General features: G+C 41.8%; 2 protein-coding genes across 3 annotated transcripts; one reads left to right on the top strand and one right to left on the bottom strand.

Moving 5' to 3' along the window:
• The first annotated feature begins 4,984 nt into the window (after positions 1-4,984).
• On the top strand, positions 4,985-19,478 carry LOC105693470 (SEC23-interacting protein-like). Of its 2 annotated transcripts, none has more exons than XM_012413421.3 (9): positions 4,985-5,301; positions 12,072-12,662; positions 12,766-14,156; positions 15,262-15,753; positions 16,023-16,173; positions 16,318-16,781; positions 16,865-17,228; positions 17,324-17,657; positions 18,468-19,478. In XM_012413421.3, exons 1-9 carry the CDS (start codon positions 5,169-5,171, stop codon positions 18,766-18,768), a joined length of 4,221 nt encoding a protein of 1,406 aa, XP_012268844.2. In that variant the 5' UTR covers positions 4,985-5,168; the 3' UTR covers positions 18,769-19,478. The 2 variants fall into 2 exon arrangements, with proteins under 2 accessions (XP_012268844.2, XP_012268843.2); XM_012413420.4 differs by having other exon boundaries at positions 4,987-5,301; positions 15,996-16,173.
• On the bottom strand, positions 5,682-11,598 carry LOC105693471. The gene is made up of 10 exons (XM_020856538.2): positions 11,236-11,598; positions 11,011-11,165; positions 9,819-10,048; positions 9,590-9,748; positions 9,463-9,523; positions 7,138-7,489; positions 6,475-6,634; positions 6,270-6,396; positions 5,996-6,169; positions 5,682-5,919 (listed from the first exon to the last, which is right to left on the bottom strand). Exons 1-10 carry the CDS (start codon positions 11,508-11,510, stop codon positions 5,723-5,725), a joined length of 1,890 nt encoding a protein of 629 aa, XP_020712197.2. The 5' UTR covers positions 11,511-11,598; the 3' UTR covers positions 5,682-5,722.
• Positions 19,479-19,537: the final 59 nt, after the last annotated feature.

Here is a 19,537-nt window from a genome sequence, read left to right as displayed (position 1 = left end):
AGAGATGTGTATGTGCTCACGCGGAAGAAAAAAAATTATTATTACTATTATCGTTGTTGTTATTATAACTATCACTACGATTAGTCCACTCATATGTGAGATCCCTTTTCTATACACGTATATCACTTATGGTAATCGAGAATCGGTGAATTACCGTGGTTGAGAAGAAGCTTAAAAAATTTAGAGAAAAAAAATGAGAAGAAAACATAGAAAAAAAATAATATCTAAATACTTAGCTTACCATAATTGTACATGATATATGTATGATCGATTTATCTAATTATAATCATACCAATGTGGGTTGCAGTGATTTTTTCTAACATTATATAGTAATACCCGCAGTAAGTTTTTGTACCAATTTAACGAGAGTAAAGAAAATGAAAAAGAAAATGAAAAAGAAAATAAAAAAAGCTAAAGGAACCTGTCCTACATTATATACAATAATGATTAATTATAATACATATATCTACCTATTATGTATATCGTTTATCTACCTTGTATGACTATATGTATACTATAATAGGTTTGTGTATGTACCGAATTGAAGAGTTCGATTATTCAATGTGATTATGCTCAACTTGTCGCAGCTTTTTACATCGCAAGCATTGTTTGTATATAGTACATGGTATATTATAGCAGATGCATGTTTCACGCTCTAAACGATTAGACATTGTACATTATTTATTATTACCGTCATCATTATTTATTGGATCTGCGATAATTTTCATGAGTTTGCTAAACCTGACGCGTAACGTGCTTAATAATTGATATGATATGTTCAAAGAATTTTCTGCGTTCTTTAACACGTTCACGCCGGGGCCGATTTTCATTTGTTTTGCCATGAGGCGGCGCTCAAATTAATATCGCGCTTCATCTGCCAGCTCTGTTGCTCTGCAGTACAGTGAAATCTTATTGTGCAAGTTTTGTAACTCGTGTAACAAATTTCCGACTGTAAGTATAATTAGAAAGGTGATTAGAATGTTTTTTTAATTTTTACCCTTATAAAAAATAGATAATTACAAGCCCGATGAGACAGTTTAGTGCGGGCCACCGGTGGCCCGCGCCGCCCGATGAGACAGTTTAGTGCGGGCCACCGGTGGCCCGCGCCGGCGTGAACGTGTTAAGAGAAAAAAGAAAAGTAAAAAAAAACAAACCTTCGTTAATTAAACTCTTCAATCGTCAAACGTTTGAATTTACTGTGATTGGCTTCGAAGGCCACTTATAAGTACGCTACGAGGTATTTTTAAATTCAAGGAAAAGTTCTCCATATATGTTACATGTACGTAGGTATAAGTTTATCGATAATTTTCATGCAGCAACGGTTATTTCTATTATAGTCACTGTAATTATTACTATTATTATTATCATGATTCGTACAACCAGTAATCAAAAGCGATCCTGTCTATGTATTATTATAGCATATATGGGCGTAATTGAAACAGGGATTTCGCTCCATTTATTGCGTAGGTAATTACCGTGAACTTTTCCTAAAAAAAAAAAATTTTTTCTATCAAACGGTTTTCTTTATAAAAGAAAATGAGGGAATGAAAAAAAGAGGACCGCGTATCCTGTAACGCATAATATATAATAATTATCTAAGAAAGAATAATAATATGTATGTGTAGCCACCGCATCAAGCCAACTGCATAAAAAAAGTAACATGTCTAACGTATAGTCTCATTTCTTCTTCTTCTTTTTCTTGTTATTAGCTATTATAGAATACCTGTAACATTGGGTTGAAATCACACAAATAGAATTTATATTTTTGCTCATAGATTACTGTTGTTGTAAATTAATAAATAGCTGATTTTGGAAATATGCAGAAAAAAGAATAGAGTAAAAGGATAGAAAAATCGAAGGTAGTGAAACAGAGAAAGACACGAAGGAAGAGAGAAAGTAAAAGAGAGTACCTTATTATATACAATTTAATTTAAATAGCGTATCGTGTAAATGTATAAATATAGTTTATATATTATTGAATAAATAAATGAGTGGATGAATAGGTAAAATAGAGGAATAACGTAATAGGATATCCTGTTATAATGGAAATTAATCAGAGCCAATTAGTTACCATAAACTGAGCGGGTTTTCAGACATATAAATTACGCTCTTGATAAATAATGATTAGATATTAATTATTAGGATGATCCATAATAAATATAAAATTATAAAGATCGTCCGCTATATCTCAATAGATTCTCCTTATTTCTAGTACATCTGACAAATAGTAAATTATCACCACGGTGATTTCTGTATGGCCTCAAAAATTTATTGACTAATAGCAGAAAAAAAAACCACATGTCATTGGTGTAATTGGACTGTTGCGGTGGCTAGGTGGCTTATAAAATATGGCTAATTACAAAAAAAACAAAAAACAAAAAAGAGGTGGCATTAAAAAACTAAGCCAATTATACCCTGCTACTAATCGAAGTTCCAATCAAAATAGGAGGAAATAGAAAAGAGTGACAAGATGAGAAAGAAAAAAAGCAACCGCAAACACGCACGTGTTCTGTGATTTTTCATTTTGAAAAAATATCTCGATCATTATGGAAAACTATAACGCAATAATACCCTGCTTCAAACTTTGTCTAGATAAATTGAGATTTTTTTTTTTCATTGACGTGATCTTGATCGCTGTACGGAAATTATTAAGATTACGATTGGCGATGACGACGATGACGATGACGATGTTTTCGCGAGGTAAAAATTGTGTGTGCCAATTTCAGGCAGGCTCTGTTCCCCATCCTTCTCCTAATATAACTAACGTTTAACGTATTATTGAAAAACCGGATGAAATAATCTTAATAATAAAAAAGAAAGGAAAAATTATCACATTGATTTCCTCGTTGTTTCGTCGGTAATTTTGATTTTTGAATGTTGAATTAACAAAAAAATTGATGAATGAATATTTATAGAAATTGAAACCAGAGAAATGGAGAAAAACAAAAAAAATAAGAAAATTGAAAAAAAAAAAAAATAAAACACATATATATGTAATAAATAATTAATCGATGCCACGTTCGTGAGTAGTAGGGGTGTATTTTCGTGCTTGTTTCAATCAATCAATATTATTATCTACAAGTAATTTGTACTATGTAACTATCACTATTTTTATGAATTTTTGTACATTTTCTAATTATTTTGTATAAATAACCTTAGCGGAACGAAGGAAAGTGTCTGGCACCTGCTCCCCCAGTGTTCAAAATGGTTATGGTAATGGTTGATGAATATAATATTATATAGCCATTCAAAGTTATTATATAAATTCTATTCGAAACTAATTGAAGAGGGGAAAAAAGAAACCGATAAATAAAATACAAAAAAAAAAAAAAAGAAGAAAAAATGTTTAAGTGCACGGTATAAATTCAAAAGAAATTGATGTACTATAAATAGATAAATAGGTATCAGCGATACTTTCAGGTACATCTCTATATTATTATGTATAGCTACGTTAGGTTCCATTGTATATTATACATATGTATATCTATTATGTACCCACTTTGTATCGGGGGAGAATATTTCCTAAATTCAACTATAGAGGTATTTTGCCGATAAGAGAATATGATTTTTATTGTTTTTTGTATTTAATAAATAGAAATGAAAAATTAAGATGAAAGAAAATAAATGAATAAAGAGAAAAAAAGAAACGAGAAAAAAAATAAATAAACTGATAAACAAAATTAAATAAAATACCCTTATATAGAAATAAATTTTCAAAGGATAACGGAAGAAACAAACCAAAATAAATAATTATTACTATAATAAAAAAATGCGAAAAAACGCAGCGGCCAATGACGTTGACGTGTGAGAGAGCGAACCTCCTTCATATTACTATGATCATAATTTGCACGTATTTGCATATATTTGTATATGCACGTAAAATTGATTATATTATGTACAACATGAATAACTAAGAAATGTGTATATACATGTATAGGCACACTGCAGGACTCACCATTTTCATACCACACACCTAATTCTATGTATAAGGAATCAAGAAAAAAACAAAAAGAAACATTGTGATTCGTCATTAGAAAAAATATTTTCGTCTTCATTTTATTTTCCATTTTTTCCGCTCTTTCTCTCTCATTCTTTAATCAAGTATATCAGTATTACGATATCATACGAATGGATCAATTCTCAAATGAAAGAAGAAAAAATTTAACAACAAAAATAATATGCTCACTATCTTCATATTTATTAATTTTTTTCTTCGTTTTTTTCTTATGCTAATTCAATAGTTGTACATGCAGCACCTTATACAAAAATCCTGCGAGGTTCCCAAACTCCCGTCCGGTAAAATATGTAAAATAAAATTTTTTATTTTAACGTTTTCTATTTTCATATAGTAAAATGGATGCACAGTTAGCTGATGCACGCTTACATTTCATGTGATGCTGTTTCATATCCTAATCTACATTACTAGACCTGTATTTAGTACTTATTGTGTGTAGTTTTTCAATTCTTTTTTGTTAATTGCAAAAGATTTTAGTACTTTAATAAATGAGTTTGTTAAAAATAACCCGATAAATCATTTGAATTATACGAATTACATAAGAAAACGAACGAAAGGTCCCGATGAAAAGTGTTTTCATTTTTTAAGCCAAAGACGAACTGCATCGCAAGTCTATCGACGCACGCAGATTGAGGTAGGTGAAAAAAAGTTCGCTAATTTAATCTGGCTTTTTTCATGGCTGCATCGGTCTGCAATCGACATACGTTTTTACAAAAGTGATCCGAATTATCGAGAATTGAACGTTGGCGGGGTTAAATGTTTATAATTTAACGTGCGTAACGCCATCTCGCGGCCTTGGTTCTTATAAATTATTAATGAATCAATTGAAAACGTAGCTACGAGTGGTTGATAAACATGAATCATGTTTATCCGACCAATCAAAATGTACTATTTTTACTATCGTTCTACCATAGTAGTACGCAAGTGGAAAATTCCGATTGGTCGTTTGGATTTCATTGATTTTTATCGACGTCACAAGTTGCCCTTCAGTTCCTTTGCCGACTGCTACGAGTCGCTCGTCGTCGAGCTTTTCGCGCGACCTTGCGGTTAATTGGAGAATTTTCACCTCCACCTCTTCGGCTGATACCTCCTGAACATTGTGATTGTGCGACCTACGATGCTTATTATTTGGCAATACGAGTGATGTTTCGGTATGGGTGACACGTCGCGTAAAGTTAAAAACCCGCTGCTTTCGGCTGCAGGGGTAGGTTTTCCCTTTGAGGATTTTTCTGGGAACGTTGTGTTAATGCCCGTAACTCCAGCTACTTCATCGGTTCTTCAAGACGGTGAGTTTTTCACCATTAGGTTATCTAAAATATGTTCACCAGTAAGGGAGGGGCTTGATGTCGCTGTCACTTCGTCGATGTTTCCACGACATCATTTGACCGCAGTGTGTCGTCCAGTTTTCATTCATCCCTTACTCACTCATTAAAATCTCTCGGATCGAGCCTTTTAAATAGCAGACCAGCACGTACTTCCCTGCTAGGGCATTTAATAAATGTTGCTTACGTCTGAAATGATTGTTTAAATTATCGTTGATGGCGCAACTGGTCTCTCAACTTTGTATCGCCATCTTGAAGTTGAATACACAACTAATTTGCTTAGGGCGCGGGTGGACCCGCCGCAAGCGGAAAATTCAAATGCACAAATGAAAAGAGGAAAAAGGTTCTGAATAAATATTTTTATAGTCGATGTGATCAAAAAGATTTAAAAGCTCGTTCTTTCAGCCCTCGGCTGCGGAGGTCTTGTCGTTCCGTAACGCTGAGTGTAAGGGAGATCTTGGCTTTTATTTTTCCTTCTAATCAATACGATTATTACTAATATTATCAGAACGATGAAAATCAATCCCAAAATCACAGCGAGTACGATGACCGCGATCTGACTTTCGGAGAGGTTGTACCAAGCTGAAAATAAAATATAATTTCAACACCGTACGGCGGGGCGATATCTCGATATCAATTTGAAAAGCTTTTCTCTCACCAGTTACGTCGATCGTTTGAGAGTTTGAATTACCGAGAAGATCTTCGGCCGTAACAACCACGGTGGTCTGGCAACAGGAAGCTGCGTATTGGAACCTAGTGGCAGATCTCGTTCCACTGATAAACGTTGTCGCCGGTCGTATCGCCTTTGGCGAGGACGACACTCTTTGCAGACCTTTATATTTTTTTTTTTTTACAAAAAAAAAAGCTCCTGTTAATATCCCTGCGAAGAGTTTAACCGAAAACCTCTTTGAAATCGAATTTGGAACGCTTACCCGAATCGCTGTCCCGAATCGTGACGTCCACGCTCCATAGATTGCTGGCACACGTACCACTGTCCAATTTCCCTGCACAGTTGTTGTTCAACGAATACGTTATACTCGGCGACGTCGTATCGGAGAGCTGTTTTAAGTACGAAAAAAATCATCGGACGATCATTTTTTTGAACGAAATACGCGACTCGCGGCGTTCGATTCTTACCGTTGCACCGTTTGCCAGTATGTAGAGATACGCCGGCGTTTCCACGGTTTCGAGACCTTGGGTGATCAAAGTGATGGTTTCCGAAGCCCAACTGTTCGTCGTCGATGGAATTGCAACGTCCATAATCACGTTGATCGATTGCCCATACCGGAGCCATTCGCTGTTGCGCATAATAACGTAAATGATTATAAGGGAAAAAATCAAGTTTAGATGCCTATCGTGAAATGAGCTCATAATTTTCTCGTGGGTTTGTTGTGCCGAATGAAACCAGCATACGGTAATCTCCGTGAAGGGTCACAGTTCGAACGATACGCGTAATAATTTTCCGGGAGGAAAAAAAAATATATATATCATACGTACACAACGACAAACTGTCGCAAATAAATATTTTTTCCAACAAGTAAATAATATACTGTTTGCATTTCCTGTGCGTCATCAAGAGTCGGTATCTTCGAAATAATTGGTAAATATTAGATACGCCTTTCGCCTACGCAGCGATGAAATTTTTCACCGATACAGAAGAGAATGAAGACCGAGAAGAAAAATGAGGCCACGTTCCGAATGAAATCAGACCGTTGGTTCACCTGTCGCTACTCCTTATTGAAAATGTCCTCGCGGCTATCGAATCGCACCCCGAGTTCAAAAGTCATAAGTGCAACTCACTCTCTCGGTAGTACATTGACCACGTTGAAAGCGGTGCTTCTTCCTTGAAAGTAGTGTCTTATGGTTACAGGATTGTTGTTAGTGACGCGAAATGTCACCCTTGAAGTCGTTCCAGGTCTTCCGACGAGGCTGGTCTCTGCCGCGACTTCTACAAGGGTACCTGTCCGTTGAGTAGCGGCTTCTATCGCGGTCACCGACGCCCGTTGCATCTCATTTATCTCGAGCGGTTCCCTTCGCTCGTCTCTTTCTTCGACGTCCAACATTCTCGCCGAACTTTTGTCATCGTTTCCGGCGTAAGGGAGCCTCGGGTCGTACAGGAGATCCGCGGATTCGGTCTCGGACGCACGAATTCCTGTGGGATTTGAACGAGAAAGTTTTTTTTTTGTTTCGTTTTCAGAGGAAACGACAATGACGACCGAACGAACGGAATGTATTTTACGATGTTGCGACGCACACGTCAGCGTCCGATGACTCAATGACGTTTTACGAGGTTTGTGTCAGATTCGAAACCCTCGCCGTTGTACGAAGCGCAGGCTTGTGAGATAAAATGGCTAGACTTTTTTGACCCTTCACGCCGCGGTTCAACATCGGGGACTACGTTATCTTCGCTCCGCCTATTCTATGATAAACGGAAGTGTACATGCACCATCGAGGATTTTGTGTACACAAAGATCGAATCGTACACAATGTTGCTGGCTGTGAGTCAAAAATTAAGTTTAATTTCAAAAACTAAGATGGACGTGCACGGGCGACGTATCGAGCCACGTGAGATCATCTCCGCAAAGGACACAGAAATACAAAACGATAATGAATAGCAAAGTATTGAAACGGGATGCAGAATGCACTGAATAAGCAGAGTATCGTTATTTATCTCGAAGGCTTCCCCAGTCATTGCCACTTTACTGCATACACGTAGTCCATCGCATGGATATACTTTTTCTAATTTTTTTGCCATAAACTCGTGTCGTAATGAGCGCTTCACTTTATTCTTTGCCCAATCTGATGGGAATACCGAATGTCGGTAGTGTAAAGCCTGATGGCGAGGCGATCGAATGCGAGTGAAAAGTAACGTCGAACGAAACTTGTTTCGCTCGTATGTCAGCGCGTTCCGGGCAAAGTGCAAATTATAGTTACACAATCGTTGTTATATTCTCGGGCTGAATGCCAAGAGCCAAGAGCCAAGATCGAAGAACTACCAGGAGTTAATATGAGAGATCTGCGGAGACCGAGAGATCGACCGACTCGCGACTCATCGCTCCACTAGTTATCAACGGATCTTAACAGTGTCAAGTCTGTCGCGCGTCCCTTTCGTCGCAGGAAGTGTACTTTGGCTCGAGTTCTCGATCAGTGTTCGTACGGAGAAATAAAACAATGCGCGATAAGAAAAAGAAAAAACACGGTGGTTAAACGTGTCCGGAACTAAATCTGTAACGGAAATTGGATTATCATAGACGTTTGTTTCGACAAGTGAACGCGAAGATTTCGTACCTTCGTCGAACGAATCGTTACTTTTTCTTTTCACTCAGATAGCGGTGAGTTACAAATCCATTGGTACACGATAATTGTCTAATCGCACATTTTGTGTTACGAGTGGATCCTAAGGAGTTACCGATCACCTTGTTTCCCGTACATGTGATATTTCCAGTTTAAAATGTTTACCTACGCACGCAGAGATTTGCTTGGCAAGTTTGTCACGCGTGCGCGAATTGAACGGGGACAAAATTTCTTGGCATATTCCCTCTCGCTCCGACAGCTAGCCTTCCACCTACTACTCTTTCGGGGTATCGATTTATGTACTCTTAGCAAAGATGTCCGCGTCCACCGCCACCTGAAACCGTAAGCTGCACGTGCTAGCTTGCAAGCTTCGAGCTATGTCCACGTCAAAGATCACTCGACGAACTATCAAACGTACAAGGAAAATAAAAAACATCGACACACAGCCCTGCGTAACGTAAGTAACGATCGGTCGCGACCCTCCGTGTAAAGGCTCGATTGTGGTGCGAGAAGTAACGTGAACAATTTTCAACCGTCTCGTCGTTTAATGTCAAAAAGTGGAGTGCAGTGAACGGTACCGACTGAGCGAAATTTTTTCACCTGCAGCTAGTCAGATCGATCGTTGAACGAACAATCGGTGAAGCTTTTATTTTTTCGAGGGACGAGGGTGACCGTGACGAATTGTCAGGGTCGTCGGTATCAAGGGTGGCTATTCCAGGCGCCGTACGTCAGTCGTTTCAAATGCAACGATATAGGTGACACGGTGCCACCGGTCGTTGTTCGGCGATTATTTTAAGCCAACTGAAAAACGATCACCGTTTCAACACTCACCTATTCCGTGACCGTGCACCCGTGATGCCCCCGAAGATTTCGCGTAGCTCCTCATTTCATTCTGTCGGGAAGACGAAGATTTTGTTATACGCGAGGTCGACGGATCGACTCACAATGAGATTCTCACCTGATCTTGAAGGGATTCGACCCCCTCGGTCGCCGCGATCTCCTCGCGATCGAGCTTTGTGACGTGAAAAAAATGCCCATTCGTCCTTCGCGCCATGTCCTCGTAGCCTCCGACTTCCTCTTGACTACCGGCGTCCTCGGCGCACCAGATACCGTTGAACTGTATAGTCAAAGAATTTTCGGAAATGTTTCAAACTACCCGCTTAGAATTATAAGACTTTGATTTCTACCTCGCAATTTTTCATGATCATTTTCGCTGTAGTACTTTCTCTCAGTATGACCTCATCTTCAGACTTCCTGCCGGTGAACAGCATTATCGAACTGTTCGGTTTGATCGTGTTCAGGGCGATATTTATGCACTCGAAGATACTTCTGGCTCGATCGGGATTTGAAAATTTGGTGGAAATGTCGTAAGGGTTTTCATCGATCCCTTCCAGTAGTCCGGGCTCTAAGCTGCAGTCTGGAACGAATCGAAGAACGCGTCAAGGTCGAATCGTTTGAACCGGTACAGGGTACCGATCTTCTCGTTTCGATCGATCAGCGCGCGAGAAAGATCAACGCACAACCTGACGATTGACGTAAGAGACACGTGAGGCATGCGATGTATCGCGATTGCGGAATAATCGTGCAATTTCGCAATTATGCACCGACCGAATTAAAAAGTAGTTACAGTAATTCGTACATCGTGAAATAAACCGTGCGTATTGTGTAGTTCCCGTATTATCGCAAAATTATCGCGATTCATCGGAACTACGACACCATATAGCGTTTGTGAGATTACGCAAATACCAGATTACGTGGTTGCCACGATCTATTTTCAACTTGTAGATGATAATATTGACGGAGATTCGTTTTTTTCATCCCATGCGTCCGCGAACGAGGTCAGTTGTTTCCTAGTGCAATTATTGGCGACGGCGTAGCGAGCACATGTGAATCATCTATTCAGATTCCCCCTCGCGCGTTCGCGTCGTCTTGAACAAAGATTGAGTGAGTGACCACGTTTCGGTATCACTCGGAAACAAAGGAGACATTTACTCTATAATAAACTAAAATTGACGTGCCCTCGAACACAGGTACACATCCGACAAATATATCGTTTTTCGCTCCGTAAATAAAAGGCTTATAAATTACACTCGCATCACGAATCGTTTAAACCAATCCAAGTGATCGATGGAGATACACGTGCCGCTGAAATCAACGATGAATTTATTCGCCCACGCGCCAAAAAAATCATTTGCATCGGGCTACAACGATATCCGCATACCTCATCGATACACGAGACGCGGATGAATACCTACTTTCTCTTAAAAAACAGCTTTTGACGTTACATCGCTGAGATCATCGGAGTCTAGCCCCTGGCGATATTCATTGTCCTTTTCGATCATCACCTCTTCGTCGAATGATTAATTTTTATCGACTCACCTGTGTCATTGTACGCGAAGAGTAGAATTTTCGATTGAACTTGCCCTCCGGTAGTCAAAAGCGTCAACAGACGTTTTATGTCGTCGTAAAATCTCTCCGCCGTATCGACAACGACGGCGATCGGTTCATCGGGAATTTTCGACCTCAGATAGTACCTTGAAATTGCGAATGAAAATTTTACACCATCGACAGAGTTACCGTAACGAATTAACACCGAAAACGAACCTCATCAGGTCGGTCTTCTCGGCCACGGAAATGCGCTGAGGTGATTCGTCGGACGATCCTCTTCCGGGGTCGCGAGGGTCGAACGAACTACCGAAAAATTTCTCCTCCCCGATGACGACATTGTGCGATTGTTGCAAATAATCGGCCGACACACCCTTTGCGGAAAGGAAGACCATTAGCCAGCAAATGCACCACGCACATGACGCGAACCGTACAAATCTGGGGGGCGAAAATAATCGCGGCCCGTTTTGGTAACAGCTCTTTTTCACGCACATCGTGTTGTTTTGTCTATAGTTTGAGGGACTAAACGGGCAACGGGCTTCAACGGTCCTTTATACCGTCGGCTAGACAAGGGGCACGCGATCGGTTGCTTTATCAAATAACTAAAAGCACCTCGCATTCCCGCCTAGCTGTGTAAATTTTGACGGCGAATCGTCGGGCCGGTATTTCCTACGATCTCTTCGTGGTATATTCCTATTACGCAATATTCCGTCGCAGAGCGAGGCGCAGCGGGATCGTCGAGGTGAGAGAGAAAAGACAGGACGCGCGTCATCGAAGGTAAAATAGACTCGAGGCTTTAAGGCCACGTCCCCCTTTATCGGATCCTATTATCTTTGGGTTAGATGTTTAAGTATTTCCCCATCTCGCGTTGCTCGAGCGCATCCTGTTAAATATTGATTCGCGATGAATCGTGAAGGTAAAAGATTCGTTGTGGGCCCGTCCTACAGAGCTCGCTTACAGATTCGTACGAACGCGTACAACCCACCGTTAAGGGAAACGCGCGTAACGAAAAAACGAATGCATCTCGAACCGTTCGATTTTCTTCTTTTTTTCAGAAGGTGAAATCGCCAGCTTCGTAGGGCAAACAAAACCAGCCCCGTCATCATCGTACCCGAAGGAATTCAACGCCGGGCAGAACGCCCTTCCGGAGCATAGTCCGCGCCACCCGCTACTCCCTCCAACTCAGCAACAGCAACAACAACAACAACAAAGCGCGCCCGTTACATCTGAAATTTGTTTGGCACCGACCGACGAACACCGAGATTCAAACGCCGAATCGCAACCCCAAAAACAGGGGTACCTCTCCTCCCTTCTCTCCTCGCTTCCGAATATCTCCCTGGCTTCTATAACCGGCGATCGAGAGGACGCCTCCGCGAGATCCTCCCTCAAAGATCAGTCAGGATCTTCGGAATATCCTACCGTCTATCCGTATTATAACCCGTCACCTGGCCAACCTTCGTACCCGAGCAACGTGGGACCACCCAACCAGCAAATAAATCCTTACGAAACTCCCGCGACCGCCCGAGCTCCTGGTAATTGGTACCAACCCGAAAATACCTCTGGCGGTGCGCCGTTTCCGCCCGCAAATATCCCCTCGACGTCGTCACCAACGGTTCAACCACCACCTGTCGCCTTGCCACCGACTGGTAATTGGCATTCTAATTTTGAACGATTACAATTGACTTTTTTTTTTTAATTGGTAACGATTTGTCGGCCGTATGACTCAGGATTTTTACTTTTCTTCCAAAGGGACTCCGTCGTCGTCTTATCGGCTGGGAAATCAGCGTCGCTTGAAGTACGCGCCTCCTCCTGATCTGACGACTTCAAATCCTCGCGGCGGCGATATTCCCGCGAATTTACCCCCGCTGCCGTCGTTCCCTTCTGTCGCGACGCCCTCGCTTTACCATCAAATACCAGCGGCTCAGAGCACCCCGTCTTACCCTACAAGTTTCGAATCCAACATACCTCGGAACTTTAATCGTGAATCAACGCGATCCAGCCCCGGCGTTGATGTTACGAGGGTGACGTCTCCGCAGAGCATACCTTCGAGGATTTCGAGCATCGACGCCAACGTAGAACCGGCAACACCGCAAAACACCCCTGCGAATCCGACCCACCTTTCCGGATTTGGTCCGCCGACCTCTGGACTCGATTCTTGGAGTCTGTCCGCCTCCGCGAATCCTTGGAAAAATACCCCGGAGACGAATATCCGACCAAAAAACACCGAGGATGACGTCCTCAAGGAAGTAGACCTTCGGGAAGCTTCTCCGGCACCGTTACTTCCGGTTCCATCTGCCCCGGAGAGTAGCTCTGCCCCAAAGAGCGAAGCAAGGCCAGCTTCTTCTTCACCTTTCGCCCCAATATCTGCGGCGAGGGTGTCGGAGAAGCTCGAACACCTTTTAGCAGAGAGGAAGGACTTCTTTCCCGAGTCGCCGGTTTCCTTGGGAAACGATCCGGTCGACTTGAATCCGACGGAGAAACCCGTGGCGCAGGATATCGGCGCGCAAACTATTCCTGCTACTCCTGTAACGGTTCCGGGAGACGCGAAAAGCCCGGATACAGCAGGGGCGCGAAATACCGCTGTTAAGAATTTAGTCGAGCCTAGAAGCACCGCTAATTATTTTTCTCCCGCCCACCACGCCGAGTTCCAAACCCCGATTCCCAGCTTCTACGACCCAAACAAGTCCCTCGGACAAATTAAGACACCACCGGGAATTCCCGGTCTCGTTCCCGAAGCTTCGGTCAAGGTCCCCGAAGCCGCGCCGGTACCAACGTTTTATAATCCAACGCAGTACACCCCCGCGGGAAACCCGAAAGCGAACGCAAACGCGAACTTGCAGAACTTGCAGCCTTTTTCGTCCCTCGGAATTATTCCCGGTGAAAACTTTTCCCAGAACTTTTACACCCCGTCGAATCAAATAAATCCGGGAAGCACCCTCGCGGGTGTTAATTTTGGCCGTGACGATACCGCGTCTTATTTTTTACCACCGTCACCGCCTATGGCAGCTGCAGTACCCGAACCCACGGGATCCGCGACCTTAGACCCGATTCAAATGTCAGTCAATCCCCTGGGAAGTTCCGGATATTCTAATAATCTGGACAACGGACTCACCGCTCTACCCCCCAGTCTGCATAATTTGGTGAGTTATTAATTATTATCGATGTTCTTTTGTTACAACGAGATTATACGCTGCAGAGTGTTTTATAGAAAGGCCAAGTTTGAAAATGTAAAGATGAGAAAAAGATATCCCGGAATTATACGCCCCTCGCAAAGTACTCTGTAAAATGATCCACCCTCGATGTGAAAGAATTCCTTTGTCTTCCCTGTTGTACATATTCCGTATTTCGTGATGAAGAGGGAAAACTAAATTTGGAAAAAAAAAAATTTGAGTGCTTTTGTTCTGTTTAGTTTTTCGCAGACTAAAGAGAGATAATCCATATTCGTCTCGGACAATGGCTCCGTTTGAACAGATATTTACACCAATGATAGATCGGATGTTGAAACGATTCAGAGCAATTGTGAGTTCATTGTTTTAATCAAACACTTGACATATCCTGTGATCGGAATTCTAACACCAATCGTCTCTGAAGTAATAAGCAAAAAAAAAAAAAAGAGCGTGTGAACTAATTTGTATGAAAAATAATTTCACCTCGTCTTCAAATAACGCATCCCCAGTATAAATGTTTGAATGTTTTGTTAGCTCGAACATAACGCGAGTCCGCTGTACGGCGAATCTCTCGTATATGAAAGTTTAAACTCAGAGTCGTGAATATGTATTAATCAAATATACTACAAGCGCAGGTATACTCGTTGTATGTATGTACTACCTCGCTGCTTGTTCAGTAACGCACGTATACTACACACACGTACAACTCATATACTCATAATACAGGTCTCACCGAAATAAGTTTCGTTCGGTTTTGTTGGCCCCGCACAGTGAATTTCCCCATTGTGTTTTAGCGAGCAAACTTCTGCCGTAGAGTTGTACAACCGGGTATATGGTGTTTGAACAGCTTAATTATTTACGACTACTTCGTATTACCGTCGTACAAACCCAGAGTTAATGCCGTGTCGTACTTCACCCCGTAACTGTTTTACAATGGTTATCTGAGAGCGTACAATAAATCGAGTGTTTCGACGTAAAAAATCACCCTCCCCCCGTTATCGCCTCGTCTTCCCGCGTCAGAAACAAACGGCGTTGCGAGTCGCAAGCGCTTGAATTTCGATACGAATTGAATTTTCAGGCTGCAGGTGGAACGTCAACGATCAAGCAAATGCCGTACCGTCCGGTATACCAGCATTGGTTCCTCCGCAAGGAGGTGGAGACCAAAGTCCTTTGGCTCCCGTTTTCTATGCAGGATAGCTTGAACCTCGAAGAGGTTCACAATTCGAACGAAATCACACCGGAGACCAAAGTGCCGACCGACGGTGGTAGATACGACGTAGATATTCTGGGGCGACTCAGGACTCCCGTTTACTGGACTGGGAAGCCGAACGAAGTCAGGAGGTGCTCCTGGTTTTACAAAGGCCCGGCCGAGTCCCGGTACGTACCCTACGAGGAGAACGTAGCCGCGAGACTCGAGGAGGAGTACCGACAGGCATTCACCTCCGATATTTGGAACAGGCGAATCGAACTCAACAACGGAGAGTACATCGTATTTCATAGTTCGACTGTTCAAGTTCATTATCTGCAGCCCGGTTCGCCGGAACTCACCGCAACGTGGGGAAACAACGGGGTAATTGTTTTTTCTCATCTGACGACCGTGTGTTCAAGGGGATGTTTCTAGAATTGTGTTGTAAAAACTTATAGTCCGTGCACGATACCTTGCGTAATCTGGAATGAATATTATTACGAGTTTGATATAATTTTCGTCGTTGCTTCCTCTTCTTTGCAAATCAAGCGCATTCCCACGAACGTGGTTCCTTATACATTAACGCACGCATGGTTCTGTTCGATTTCTGACCCTTGTCTTTTAAGGGTTCAGAGGACAGTACGTATTTGCAGGGTGCAACGTTGAGGCCGCGTGTCGTGAAGCGAGGTGTCGACGAATTCAACATTGACGAGGGTGAACCAGATCAAGTCGATCACCTGCTTTTCCTCGTTCACGGTATCGGGAGCGTCTGCGATTTGAAATTCCGAAGCGTCGAAGAAGTTGGTCAGTCTTTTTCTTCAAACTCTGTGTTAAAGTTGTTTTTTTTCTTTTTCATTAAATTATTCCATTTTTCAAAAATCATTCTTCTCTTTGTTCCCCATTGCGTCGCGGTACCGTATTATTCTATGGTACTTTGTTTCCCAACAGTCGACGAGTTCCGGAGCATATCACTTCAGCTCGTGCAGTCGCACTACCGTACCGCCAGTGAAAACGGTACCGTCCACAAGATAGAAGTACTTCCGATATCTTGGCACACGACTTTGCACTCGGAGGATACCGGGATTGATAAAAAACTGCAGGCGATTACGTTGGATAGTATTCCGAAGCTGAGACATTTTACGAATGACACTTTATCAGACATACTATTTTATACGAGTCCAATCTACTGTCAAACCATCATGCAGACCGTCGGAAACGAAATGAACAGGCTCCACGCTCTGTTCAAAAAAAGAAACCCTACGTTCGAAGGCGGCATCTACGTCGGAGGTCATTCCCTCGGTAGTCTCATTCTCTTCGATTTGCTATGCCATCAGAAACCGCCAAAGGAAGAAGAGACCGTTGAGAAGGTCGACGAGGAGAAGGAAAAGAGCATCGTTCCCTCCGACGGTGTTGTGAGTATCTCTAAAGATAATATCTGCTCCCGGGGGGGATGGTATTCGATCGGTCGAATGGATGACGAAAACTTGAATTACAGAGCGAGGACACCGTCGGTCCTATAAGGGAGACGAAACCGATTTTGAAGCGTCGCTTGAGCCGAAAAATCAGCTACGTTATGGGATCAGCGGGGACGGGTCAACCCTTCATTAATTATCCCCAACTAAATTTCAATCCGAACGCATTTTTTGCGCTGGGTAGTCCGATCGGTATGTTCGTAACCGTACGAGGTATCGATACACTGGGTGAGGAATTCGCGCTGCCTACGTGCCCTTCATTTTTCAATATATTTCATCCGTTTGACCCCGTCGCCTACCGGGTCGAGGCCCTCATCCATCCGGATGCTAGCAAATTACGTCCGAAGCTGATCCCACATCACAAGGGACGAAAGCGAATGCACCTCGGTAAATATGTTTGCAAATAAAAAATGAAAATAGAATTTTATAAAGGATGAGCGATGAAACGGATGGGTGTGGAAAAATTCGATATATTCTTGCAGAATTGAAGGAGACGATGGCTCGAGTTGGCGCTGACTTGAAGCAGAGGCTTTTAGATTCGGTGAGGAATACGTGGAACTCGGTTTACCAGTTAGCGATGTTTCACAGGCCCGACAATCAGGCGCTTGAACGAGAAATCGACAAGGTGGTTGAGGAGCAACTGCAGAGTGCGTCTAACGAACCAGAAACCTCGCAGCAGCAGACCGACGACTCGGGAGATGACATAAAAATCGGAAAATTGAACGGCGGTAGAAGAGTCGACTACGTACTCCAGGAAGCACCCTTCGAGTACATCAATGAATATATTTTCGCACTAACCAGCCACGTTTGTTATTGGTTAGTAGATATTTTTCGTATAAAAACGCTAAATTATCATGCGGATTACCTTGGACCAGTTTTTTTTTTTTTGTCCACCTATGCAACCAGGAACGAGAATTTTGAATAACAAATACGTATAATGAGGCGGATTAAAATCAGTAGCTACGCTAGAAATGGATAGACCTGTTTGATTTTAATTGCTGCTTAATAGTCGATGATCGTTGATGCATAAGCAGCTGATCACGGGTATCAAAGTGTGAACGATAAATATATGATAATTATTCTGTTGAAATATACGAAGTTAATCTGTCGGCTAGACTTAGGAACGTTGAAAGCAACGCGGTCGAATATTTTTAGGAATGAATAAGCTGCCTGTGCCGGGGTTAAAAGTGTTATAAAATTAGAAAATATGTGGAGAAAAGCTTGAGATACGTCCCTACTTCCTTGACGCGAAAAACAAAAATAAGAAAATGAGAAACGCCGTAGCGACGCCATTCTCCATATTATTTGCTATTTCTACATATTTTCTCTTTTGGCACGAAAAGAGAGTAGGTATTCGGTATACGTTCTCGGGCGCAGTGTTTCGGACATTTTGGCACCGGACGTATCGCTCTTTTCAGTTCTCGGTCCCGGAACTTGGACCCCTGCATTTCGAGTTCGAATAAAGAAAATAAAGGAGACCGAGGCGATTTATAATCCTCGAATTTAGGCACACCGTTCATATATTAGAGAAAGAGAGACGCTGAAATGAGGAGAAGTGAAAAATTTAAGCGACATTCCATTTTCACTACGGAGTCAGTTCGATTAAGTATCTACAATTAATTTCAGGGAATCGGAGGACACGATGCTGTTGATTCTTAAAGAGATTTATGGCTCAATGGGAATTCAAAGCGACGCTCAACTCCCCCAGCAAACATTGACAATAGAGAGAGCATCATCGCCTTCCCCACTAATGAATCGAGCAAATACCTCCACCTACAGTCCCACCTTCCCGTCGCCTGGCGTCAGCGCGGCTAGAATCGACGGTAAAAGTCCTGCACCTTTTATAATGGGAATGGATCCGACAGCACCGATAAGCGACCGACCCGTGGGACCACCACCCACCTCCGGATTCATGCGAAAGTCGTGATTCAATGTCGCTCCCCGCATGATTAGGAACTAAAAACCTGCTCAACTCGTATGATGTTTTCACGAAACGGCGTACGCCTTTCTACCATGAAATAAGTGTCGTGTGATTATCGAATATACTATTATAACTCTACATACGAGAAAAAAGGATAATAGTGAAATTACTACGATAAACGTACACCGCGTTGTCGTCACAGACTTCGCGTGAATATCGAAAGTTTCGGGAATTTTGTGCATGTGTAAATCACGAAAGCACCGATTAACTCCGTGTTACGTAAGTTTGAAAAAGCCTTATTCACTCACTTTCAACGTACACGGATGTATTTGAATACTTCTGCGTATTTTATATTAATCATATATAGCGGCTTTCTGTATTAAATCAATACCGTTGTTGTTGTTGCCACGAATATCACATGTACGCGTACAATTTTTTTTTTCTCCTTTTTTTTCACATTGCAATTACTTCCAAAACAAAAAATGAAAATCTATGCATAGGTATCGCAAGATAAATTGCTGAGACGGTAATCAAACGTTAAAAATACCTTTGAGACTGTAGATAGGTAACAAAATAATAATTATCTTCAGATTTTTCCCTTTTTAGATGTTTTTTTTTTTTCTTCTTCAAATATACTAAGAAAATATATTATTTATTAAATTTGCGATACATAAATATGTATATTTTTAATAAATCGATATTCTTCTAAATGTTGACCCTTGGCCTTTCATTTACTCGTACAATTACGTTCTCTAATAATTTCTTTATTATTTCG

Source organism: Athalia rosae, chromosome 1 (assembly GCF_917208135.1).
Source record: "Athalia rosae chromosome 1, iyAthRosa1.1, whole genome shotgun sequence".
Classification (NCBI taxonomy): domain Eukaryota; kingdom Metazoa; phylum Arthropoda; class Insecta; order Hymenoptera; family Athaliidae; genus Athalia; species Athalia rosae.
Note: the sequence above shows the minus strand (reverse complement) of the source record. Positions and strands in the feature narration are given on the sequence as shown.